The sequence below is a fragment of the Furipterus horrens genome, unplaced genomic scaffold, assembly GCF_987537825.1.
Source record: "Furipterus horrens unplaced genomic scaffold, mFurHor1.1.pri manual_scaffold_5, whole genome shotgun sequence".
Lineage (NCBI taxonomy): Eukaryota > Metazoa > Chordata > Mammalia > Chiroptera > Furipteridae > Furipterus > Furipterus horrens.
In genome coordinates this window covers 199,213,498-199,224,351 of record NW_028327175.1, presented here as the reverse complement: position 1 = coordinate 199,224,351, position 10,854 = coordinate 199,213,498, and the positions used below count along the sequence as shown (strand labels likewise).

Here is a 10,854-nt window from a genome sequence, read left to right as displayed (position 1 = left end):
CGACAGAAAAGGAATGAAATACTGGTCGGGGCCACACCGTGGACAGATCTCAGAAGTTAAGCCAAGTGAACGAAACCAGACACGGAACACCATCTACTGCATGACTCCATTTATGTGAAAACGGCTAGAATAGGTAAATCCAGGGACGGGAGGCAGACAGGTGCTTGCCAGGGCTGAGCAAAGGAGAACGTGGGGAGTGCTCGCTAATCGGTATAGAACTTCTGTTTGGAGTGGTGAAACGTTCCGAATCAGATGGTGGTGATGGTTCTGCAACCTTATAAATATACTTTAAAAAATCACACGTGTACCCACTCGTAAGAAGAAAAAACTATTCAGGACGGTCTGCCAGAGCTGCGCTAAGTGCTTATAGGTAGCTCTCAGGGTAAGACCACAGGGCTGGTGGCGGCCAGTTTTACCGTTGATAAAATGAAGGTCCAGACAGAATCCAAGACTTGCCCAAACTCACCCGGCCGTAAGAAGGGAATGAATCCGATTCAGTCCCAATGCACCACCCACTGTCTTTCCTCTAACACTGTGTCAGGCTGCAGTCTTATTTATTTACAGACCATTTCCCAGCCACATGACCCTCAGGAACCTCAAGTTTCTAATCTGTCATAGCAGAGACCTCACCTTCCTAGAGCCTCACTTACACAGTTTAAGCTAGCAGGCCGACTTCTTGTCTCCAGAACTGGGTTGGGTCCTCAATCCATGGCTGTTCGAGCCTGCTAAATGTTTTACTGTAACTTTATACTTTTGTTTCCTGGGTGGGATCCAAGACCTGCCCACAGGACATGGTGGTGGGACCCTCCCTGAGGGCAGGAGGAATGGGGTGACTGGGTAGTAACCAAGGGACTCCGCAGGAGTCTCCTGACTGCCTTCCCTCTCTGCCCTCCTCATCCTGCCTGAGGTCACCACCAGCTGAACTTTCCGAGGTCGCCCCTTGAATACCCCCTTCCCAGCTGGAGCCAACAGGGCCGGGCATTACCCCTTCTTCACCAAGATGCCTCCAACCGGTTCTCTGCACATGAGCTGATCTCATGTCTCAACAGTCACATGGCTTGTTATCACCCAACGAATTCCCGCCGCTTTCTTAGGTCTTGGGACAGGAAGGGGAGGGGGTCTGAGCCCCAGGATTCCTACCATGCCCCGCTTCTCTTCACTTGGGGCAAGTCTCAAAAACAGTAGGATTCCCATCTTTCTCACGGACCATTCTGCCTTCTTTCTTCTGATGGCAAGTCTCTCAAAAGAATTCTAAGACTAAGGTGGCCTACAGTTAGTACAGAATTATAAGCTACATTGTCTAAGAAGCCATAACCTACCCCTTCAGTCTCAAAAGCGTAATATGCACCACAGAACTCCAGAGAAGAATGAGCATGGACGTGAAGCCCTGCTTTCAACACAGCTGCAGGCCCAGCACGTCCACCCGCCACCCTGGCCCCGGGGACCCCGCCGGTGAAAACGCCCAGGGACTGCAGAGTTATCACCCTGCAGACATGTGATTGAGGGCTGCTTTCACTTATTTTTAAAAATCAACTACTTTCGGATGGAATTATAACCCTGCTCTACTGAAAATAAGTGGTAGGGAGCTCAGGAGATTGGTAAATGCAGAACCAAGATGGCAGACCACTCTCCCGATGGCTGGCAAGACCCTCACGCCACAAACAGCCTCGAACACGACAGAGACCCCGGAGATGAACCTTTTTAACCACCAGTGACCCCGTGAGGTTCTAAGAGCGGGCTGAAGTTCGGGAGAGGCCAGGCTGTTTGTCTCTTTGCTGGTGTGGAGACTGGCCAACATATAATAAAAGCTTAAGAGTCATCGATTTACATTTGTTAACAAGCAAAACACGGCTTCTCTCCCCAGATTCTCGGTAGCATGGACATCGGTCAGTATTTTAAAACTTGTTCAAATTGTCCTTTGGAAATTTTGAAGCAAATTCTACTCTCCGCACATTACGAGGAAGCCAGCTGAAAGGTTTCAAGTCCCCAGTGTCAGGATCTTCTGAACGTCTCCCCTCTGGACACCTCCAATCCTCACGATACCTCCTGGGTGGCCAGTCCTCCCGACTCCATCTCTCATCTGTTCCTCTGGGAGCAGTGGGGACCCAGAAAGGTATGAGGGCCCCCTGTGACCCCCGTAAGCAAGAGAGCCAGGGCTTGAACCAACCTCCTCTGATTTTCCCACGGGACCCACATGTGCTAAGCACTGTAGTCCCCGCCAGCCCCTCTGGCAAGTCACCCGTTTGTAACCAACAAGCTCGCCCCGGCTCTGCCTGTCCTGCAGCCACACCAAACCGGGGCCACACCTCCGAGCACAGGAAACCATTTGGTGAGACACGAGTGTTAAAAAAATAAGCTGCATGACATTTATTTTGTTTTGTTAACATTAATATCTGTAGAAACATTTTTATTGTCAGTATAAAAATTAACAGGTTTTATTAAATACTTTCTCCAATTTCATTGACACATAAAATCAGTGTATTCTGCATTCGCGGTGCATGGGCACAGCAAAGTGAGTAGGTGTTTCAGAAGCAAAACACAGGCCTTCAGACAGAACGGACGTGGCAGTACTTTGTCTGACGCTGGTGTCTGGCCGGGTCTGCTGGTGAGGTCCCGCCAGAAGGAGGCGGAAGCAATCCCTTAAAAAGATAGACGGATGTATCCCCCAAAGTCTCAGCAGAAGAACTCAGTGTTTCAATTTTCTGTGATGAGTAGCGAAGATGCTAAAAGGCTTCTCTAACGCCAATAAATCTGGAAGCCATTATCAAAACTCACTGAAGAGAACACAGGCTAATCTGATCACGGTGCAACTCCAGGGCAGAAGGCCAGCTGCCAGGAGAAGTACATTCTGCTCTGGTCTCCACCAAGGCCCATCCTTGAGGGACGGATGAAGGCATCTTATTAAGAGAACGCTGGTCCCATCTGTCTTGGGGAGTCCAGAGAGGGCTCACATGTGCCGAATGACAGAGCTGCACATCCAGACAGAACACCTTACGAACCAGTTCTTTTAATATGGGCATGTAGGTGGTTTAAGGGCAAGCATCTGACAGCAGAGTTTAAACACAATTCGAAATGCCGCTTTCCCCAAATTAGTCATATTCTGTAGATATTTCTCTTTCCAAAGGATCTGATAACTAGTTAAGTCCAAGCAATAGATTAACTAGTCCGATGCACTGTCTGCATAGAAATGCCACTTAAATTACAAAATAAACACACAAAAAAACTATAAATGATTAATTGTTTTGTATATTACCAATCCATTAATAAATTAATGTTATACCATTTTCCCTGAAAGCAAAAGTACTTTCCACCTCTGCTTGGTGAAAATTAAGAAACTCTGTGTAAGAACAGCATTTAGCAAATAGCTATTTTTTAAAAAAAAAGACCAATTTTCTAGGTGCATTGGGACATCCATTTAAAATCAATACAAAAAATAATTCCTTGTAAATATATAATATATATTTATACATAATTTGAATATATTTACATACATCCAGCACCTATATACTGCCATTGTGCTCTGTAAGTGTGTGCTGACATATATTTTCTCCGATTCTTACAAAATTCACAAGGAAGGCAAAAACGCACGTTTGCCTCGAGTCCGGCTGGTCCACAGCCAATACCCACAACTGGACACGGGTGCACGGTGGCCCCGGGCAGTCCATCGCCCCAGAAACATTCTTCTCCTAGTGAAGATGACCGGTGTCCCACGGTATAAATTCTTTACACGTGCGCCGATCACTCTGCCAATTATTTACTCCTCTGATCCATATATACACGCGGAGGCAACGCGCCCCCGGACGGACGAGCACCTCCCTGCTCAGTGTTAGCTAAGCTCCCGGGGCTGCTCCCGTTCGGGGGCCGCGGGCACCAGCGCGTTCATGTTTTAACAGTGCCGTTTATGTGTGGAAACTGAGGAAGGCAGGGTTCGTAAGGCATGGGGTCCGGAGAGAAAACAGAATCATCTCCTGAAGAACAAGAGCTCCTTGTGTCGGGGTAGCTAGGTGAGTACTGTTCGAGGGGCTGACTGAGGTCCAAGTATTCCTGAAAGAAGGGGAGAGAGACGTTTTATTTCATCTCGGGTCAGGATAACAAGGTGAGTACGGTTCGAGAGGCTGACTGAGGTCCAAGTAGTCCTGAAAGAAGGGGAGAAAAGACTTTTATTTCAAACACGGGCTCTTGAGACACTGCTACGGGAGGCGGGACAGGACAGGGGCACCCCTTGAAGGTTTAGAGACCCAGCCTCCCCCGCCCCCCCGCCTGGCTGCACAAAATCCTCCTTGACACCCCAGGCTGCCCTTCACTCTTCTTTTACAGCCCGTGGCAGACAAACTATCGGACAAGCAGGGATTGCTGAGACCCGGCTGAACTGTAGGTGCCCCTCGCTAGCGCACAGGGTTCAAGCTTGAGCCCCAGCACAAGGAAAAAGCCTGAGATTGGGTTCCCAGGACCCCTTTAAATAGCTTAGACCACAAATATTTATTTTACAAATTATGTTTTACTATTGTCGTTCCTAGGATAATTTAAGGGGAATATGTCTTCATTGAGCGGGTAATTTCACAGATGTACTTCATTACTCTCAGAAGCTCTCCGAGTCAGAAATGTAAACAGGTTCACAAAAACCTTGGATACACTCTTGTACATTAAACCCACAATGGACTGTTAATAAAAGTGGAGGAAAACGGAGGCTGGCCCATGAGCTAAGAGTGGCTTTTAACATTTTTAAATGGTCAGGACAAAAAAAAAAAAAAAAAAAAAAAAACAATCAAAAGAAGATGACTATCTCATGGCATTTAAAATGATATAAAATGACAAAATTCCCATAAGATGTAAACACCAGGGCCCATCAAGTTCTGTCCGGAACACGGACACATTTGTTTACACACTGGGCCGCGGCAGCTTTCTCGATACAAAGCAGAGTTGAGTAGTCGCAACAGAGACCTTATGGCCCACAAAGTCGAAAATATTTACTGTCTGGCCCTTTACAGAAAAGGTCTGCAGACCTCGGTATAGAAAGATTTCTAAATGGGGGAGCTTCTGGGTCCCCTGGCCTCCTCTGGGCTGGCACGCTCGGGTCTTCTGCTCCCACACCCAGAAGCCGACCGCTGTCCTCGGACACGTGGCTTCGCCAACAGCGGGACAGAAGGTGCAGACCGCAGCACGGCAAGCCTCCGTGTTATCAGAAAAGAGCCCACAGAATGTTGGCGACCGTACATTTGAACAGACCAAAGAACCCACTATAATTTATCACCAGGGTTGGCAAGAGAAAGAGTCCCCCTCCGAGGACGGGGGAGGTGTCAGTTCCAACAACATCAGCATTAACCACACAACTGGAAGCAAACACACCCGCCACATCAAAGAGTCCTTTTTGCTTACAATGATAAAAATGAAATTCGGTCCTAAATGGAACCACTTTTCTTGAGCATATGGTAATGATTTTCAGAAGGAAAGAAACTTCGATTTTTATATCCGTTAGACAATATGGCATTCTGCTCGTTTTATTTTAGGGCGCTGGATGTAAATGGCGGCAAGAACGGGCCCACTTGAAATGTAAACAAATAAATACGTAGCGTTGAGCGTGGACATAAGATCACTAAAATGGAACTTCAGTGAGTTCCCAGTTCCTAAATGAAGTCATAAATGTCCAGATCTGATAGGAAAAAATAGGAATATCAGTGAATTCCAAGTCTAGGGGTTAAAGGAACTTACACCAGCAACAACAATTTTGGCAGGAGAATAAAGTTGATTTTTTCCCCCCTTGAACTGCTCCTTTCCTTTCAACTTCTGAAGCTCAGCTGTATCCATTTAAGTGCAATCTCTCGCTTTATCAGCCCCAGTCCGGCTCACGAGAGCTGGCTGCTGGCTTCATATCACAACTCTTGATTAGTTTTTTACATCGCTCTAAAACTATTGAATGGATTGTTCAAAAATAAAGTCAATGTATTGTTTTCTTTCTAAAATACTGAAGCAATTTTAACCTTTGTTGTTGTTAAAGACAACTGTGGGTTTTTGAAGGAGAACGACTCTGTATCTTCCCTGAATGCCTCGAATTCGTTCACTAACAATGTCTGTTTCAGGGTGTCTCTGGCCTTCGTGCGTTCATCACAGTCTACTCTATGCGTCCATGGCTGGATTCAGACAGTGAGGGACAGCTGGTACAGATTATATGTATTTTTTTAGAAAATGAATATTTTAGCAAAAGGTACACGTTTTCCCTTAAAAACCACAGAGGTCACTCACTGTAAGAAACTGTGTGCCTCAACATGCACACGGATGGGGACTGCCCGGTCACAAGCTGTGTGGATGCCGAGAGGGCCGGATCTCAGGGCGGCCACGTTCATCGGTGCCCAAACATCAGCAGCTCTCCCACCGATGCCCAGAATCCCCCCAAGCTCCTTCCTGCGTAACCCCCACACCCGCGGCTGGCCATTGCTTTCGCCTCCCTGCCCGCCTACAGGCACCCATGCGGGAGCCGGCACCCGCCCCCGAAAGCCGCAGTGGGGGGCAGTCTCCCAGAGGGCCTTTGGTTTCGTGCGTCAGAACTCTCAAAACGCAGTTCTGAGAAGAATCAGCATTTGGGAAGAACACACAGTTTAACTCCGTGTGACCCCTGCGGAAAAATGATAAACCGTCCCCGCAGACTGCAACGGGGGAGTTCGCATGTCCAAAGCCAAGCGGGTTCCCGAGCAAGGACCCCGGGCTTCCAGAAGGAGCGTCTTACCTCATTGGTCGTGAGAGTGAGGATTCGATCCAGGTCTTCGACCAGCTGCTTGAAGGTCGGCCTCTGGGAGGGCGCAGCATGCCAACAGTCCCTCATCATCATGTACCTGGGGAGACGGAGGGCCCGGGTGAGTTCGCTAAGCTCTAGGCGCACGGCTGTCCGCCGGCCGTCACAGGCAGGCTTGGGGTGTGCCCTGAATGACGCGTATGTATCAGAGCTCAGTGAGAGGGTGGTTATTCACTTTCCTAAACTCGTCACTGTCTGCTTTCTCTCAAAAGCGATTTGATTGACAAAAACATCTCTCTGCAACATGTTTGAGGAAGGAGCCTGTACCACCGAAAAAGGTATGTCTGTGTGTCTTCGGTATCACGGGGATTTCTCGTATCTAGGCCTCATACCTTGGGTTTTCTTTTAATGATTCTAGTGGACAAAGGTTTCTCAGTTTTTTGCGTGGTTTTTTTTGTTTTTTGTTTTTAATGAAGTTTGAAAACCACAACTTTAAGGTAAGTTTCTTCTGAATTAATCCACCATCTCTCGGCTGCCCATTAACTTCCTGATTAACTCTTGGATAGGCCCTGGTTCCCAGGCCTTATCTTGATTATGGGTTTCGACAGACCTTCTATATTAGAAAGAGAGCAGCAGGCGTGACAAGGAGCACAATAAATGCCTTTATATAAGATGCTATAAAACGTGGCCATTCATCAGATGTCCACTGTACACCAAAAGGCCCTCGTGGGATTACAGATACAAAATCCCCATGAAACGATACACAACAGACCGCAGGCTCCGGAATAATCACTCTTGGTTAATCTTGGCGGGAGGGAGGAGGGACTCCTTTTCAAGGCACTGATTCTGCTGCACAAGACACACGTCACAAACACAACACACACTTCCACTGACGGCGTGGGGTAGGTTTTTCTAGAAGCCGGCTCAGATCTGACTCTCTAAGGACAGCACCTGGAAAATTTTTAAGTCTCTGCGCTAAAATATGGCTCAAACTAGAGGCAACCAGACACTAGCTCCCTGGCTCTGAGGAAACGCAGTCCATGTCAAACTGTCACAGCCGTTCTCAGTGCCGGGATAGGAGGCTCGGCTGCTGCTTTGGTCCTACTCTCTGCCAGGCAGCCCCGCGGCTCTCTGGCTTGTGTGTGAGGAAGGGCCAGACGTGTCTCCCTGTCACCGTGAGGCGGGCCAACAGCAAGGGACAGCCCAGTGGCCCAGGCAGATTGCCCCGTATCACTCCGTGAAGTCAGGAGCCCTCGCCGGGCAGCCTGACACCCTCGTGATGTAAAAGCTCCCTGCATACACCTCCAAATAACGTTCTTTCTCTTAGAATGGCATGGCTGTCAGCGATGCTAGCGACCTCAGCTCTGGGATGGAGCCCAGAGACCTGCAACAATTCTTTTTAGAGCATGTTTAGAAAACCAGGGGCCTCGGAAAACCGACTTAAGTCAGAAGTACTATGGGCGCGGTGGGTCCACCACGTTACATGGGGACAGACAACGGCCCGTACAGTTCGTTGGTGCAGTTTGCTGGCTTGTCCATCCTGTGTCCTTCCTTAAGCAGCTTAAAAAGTTCCTCCACGGGAATCCCTGGGTAGGGCGAGCCCCCGAGAGTGAAGATCTCCCACATCAACACCCCGAAGGACCAGCTGCGAAGAAGGGAGAGAACAGAGCATTACTAAACCGCCCAAATCCCCCAAAGCCAGACATGCCCCATTAATCAAAAAAAAACAGTCATTGCTTCTTGTGCTCAAAGACATGTGACCCACGCCCTCCTGCCAGTCCCCCCAGGTGCCCCTTCCTGCCCCCACAGAGCATCTCCAAAACATGACAACGCCGGGAATGTTCCAATGGAACTTTCCATCAACAGACAATAGACAAGTGACGGTGAGCCATCATCTCTCTTCTTTTTGGTGAAGGTTTGGGACGGTTTTTTTTTTCTCCCTCAGTCACTCTCTTTAAATGCGGTGTCAGCGACAACAAGATCTCAGTTCCTAAGCTCCTGTCCAACTCCTCCATCATCCGAGGCGCCTGACCCCAGGGCTGTGACCTACCAAAATGGGCAAAATTAAGGCCAGCAAGCTGATTTCGGGAGGTTAGATGGCCACCACGGCCAGTGGGGCAGCTGAGGGCACCCAGGTCCCTGAGTTCCTAAGGTCATGAACGGAGTGACCGTGGGGCTGCCGTCAGGATGGGGGTCCTGGACCCTGGGTGAGTTTCATACAAGAGGAAGGAAAACATCTCACAGGGCACGACTTATACTTGACCTTGCAGGGACCCGCAGCTGGACTTTTTAAGCCTCATTCGGGAGACTCAAGCCGAGAACCCTGCATTTCTCTACGTCACTGTGGCTCTGGAAACACAGCCTCACTGACTCAATTCAGGCGCGTTTCTGAAACGGAACTGTCCCCGGCTTGCGCGGAGCCAACGCAGGGACACAGCACCCACCGGGAGTGTGCGCCCCGCCACAGCGCGCTCCGTGACACCCGCGCCCAGGGCTGCTGGCCAGGTCCCGCCCTAAGCCCGCAGCGTCCGTGCCGAGCCCCGGAGTCCTCCCGCTCACTCAGAAAGCAGCCCTGCTGGTTTTAACTTCTTATTTTGGAATAATGATAGCCTCCTGGAAATGCAAAAACAGTACCAAGAGCGCCTCTGTGCCTGTCACCCAGCTTCCCACCCCGGGAACATCCTTCAACCGTAGATCGGCCATTCTAAAACACCAGCTGGAACCTGACCTTGACCCAGCTAGCGGTCTTAAGGGTACCATAACAGAAATAGTATTTTGTTTTCCCTGTAGTTCTGTAAGTACCGAGGATGCTAAGACAAGATGAGAATGTTCTCCAAGGACACACCGAGTGAGCAGACATCACCTGAGCAGGACTGGGGCGCACTCAGCCACCCGCTCTAAGGACACACCTGGGATGAGGGGAAGTTTTACAGACCACCCTCAAGGGGGAAGGTCTCAGGAACCCTTCCTGAAGGGAGTGAGGGACATGCCAACCGCCTGGCGGATGAGATAGCAGCTTTGTAGCCACAGGTCATGAGTAAGTTCAAGGGGGAAGACGTCTGCTGGGACACGAGAGGTGAGCGGTTTTGCGTCCCGTGCACTTTGAAGCCAGGCAGATGAGTGACAGGGCACTGGTGACCCTGAAATCCGTCCTTTCTACGGCAGCTCCTGCGCCTTCTGGGAATATGTGAAACGCAGCAAGCACCAAAGAACGGCAAAGAACGTTCGTGCCCAATTTCTGCAGCTCGACCCAGTGGAGGAGCCAGGGGAAAGGGAGCTACTTACACATCACTCTGGTGGGTGTACACTCTGTCAAACAGGGCTTCTGGAGCCATCCACTTGACCGGAAGTCGCCCCTGCAAATGTGGAAGAAATGAAGGAAAAAAAATCTATATATAGATATAGGTATAAAGATATTGAAACAGTTTACCTGAGCAGACTCCACCGGCCTATGCCCTGTCCTAAGAGCTTACATTAATGATTTTCACTGGGTCACTGGTGCAGAAATAAGTGCCACCACCTCATGCCTGAGATGCCTGGATTTGGGCACAGTTTTAAAATGTCATGTCCTTGGATCCTCAGTGTCACCGATCTCCCTAGCACACAGATACCCCCCGACCAACTTCTAGACAAAGACTGACCCAGAAACTCCCAAGCTCCTGACAGCTTGACGAAGAGAGAAGCTGTTGGCTAGTCTGTCCACAAGAGCTTCACAGACGCTACCAGCTTCTGAATTTGCTTCTTGAGGAGAGGAGGGCAAAGGACTAGACACGAAGGGCAGAGCAATGAGCCCTCATCAGAGCTTCTAGCTCTGAACATCCATCACCTCTCTCTGGAACATTCCGTGCCACCCTGCCCCCCGCCCTTCCCACCACATCATTGCCACAGACTTACATTTGTGGTCTTTTTGTAATAGTCTATATTGTTGATATCTCTGGCCAGTCCAAAGTCTGCTATTTTCATCACATTGTTTTCTGTTACCAAAACATTTCTGGCCGCTAAATCTCGATGAATACACTGAAGGGGAAGGGAAAAAGAAAAGAACTCATTTTAAATTGCTTCAAAAGTAAAAAAGAAATGTATTCATTTGTTATAATATCTTAAGTCGAAAACTAATATTTCTCCTC

General features: G+C 49.0%; 1 protein-coding gene across 16 annotated transcripts in view; it reads right to left on the bottom strand.

Moving 5' to 3' along the window:
• Positions 1-2,341: 2,341 nt before the first annotated feature.
• The window catches only part of FGFR2 (fibroblast growth factor receptor 2), a 97,925-nt gene continuing 89,412 nt past the window's right edge, over positions 2,342-10,854 (bottom strand). For 12 of the 16 annotated variants that reach the window (XM_090278766.1, XM_090278753.1, XM_090278752.1 and 9 more), the window contains 5 exons: positions 10,622-10,744; positions 10,013-10,083; positions 8,235-8,372; positions 6,722-6,827; positions 2,342-4,044 (listed from right to left, as the gene is read on the bottom strand). In XM_090278766.1, coding sequence (XP_090134892.1) covers positions 3,880-4,044; positions 6,722-6,827; positions 8,235-8,372; positions 10,013-10,083; positions 10,622-10,744 — 603 coding nt within the window. In that variant the 3' untranslated portion in view covers positions 2,342-3,879. Of the gene's footprint in view, positions 4,137-6,721; positions 6,828-8,234; positions 8,373-10,012; positions 10,084-10,621; positions 10,745-10,854 lie in introns of all 16 variants that reach the window. The other 4 variants (XM_090278755.1, XM_090278756.1, XM_090278768.1 and 1 more) reach the window with 1 other exon arrangement.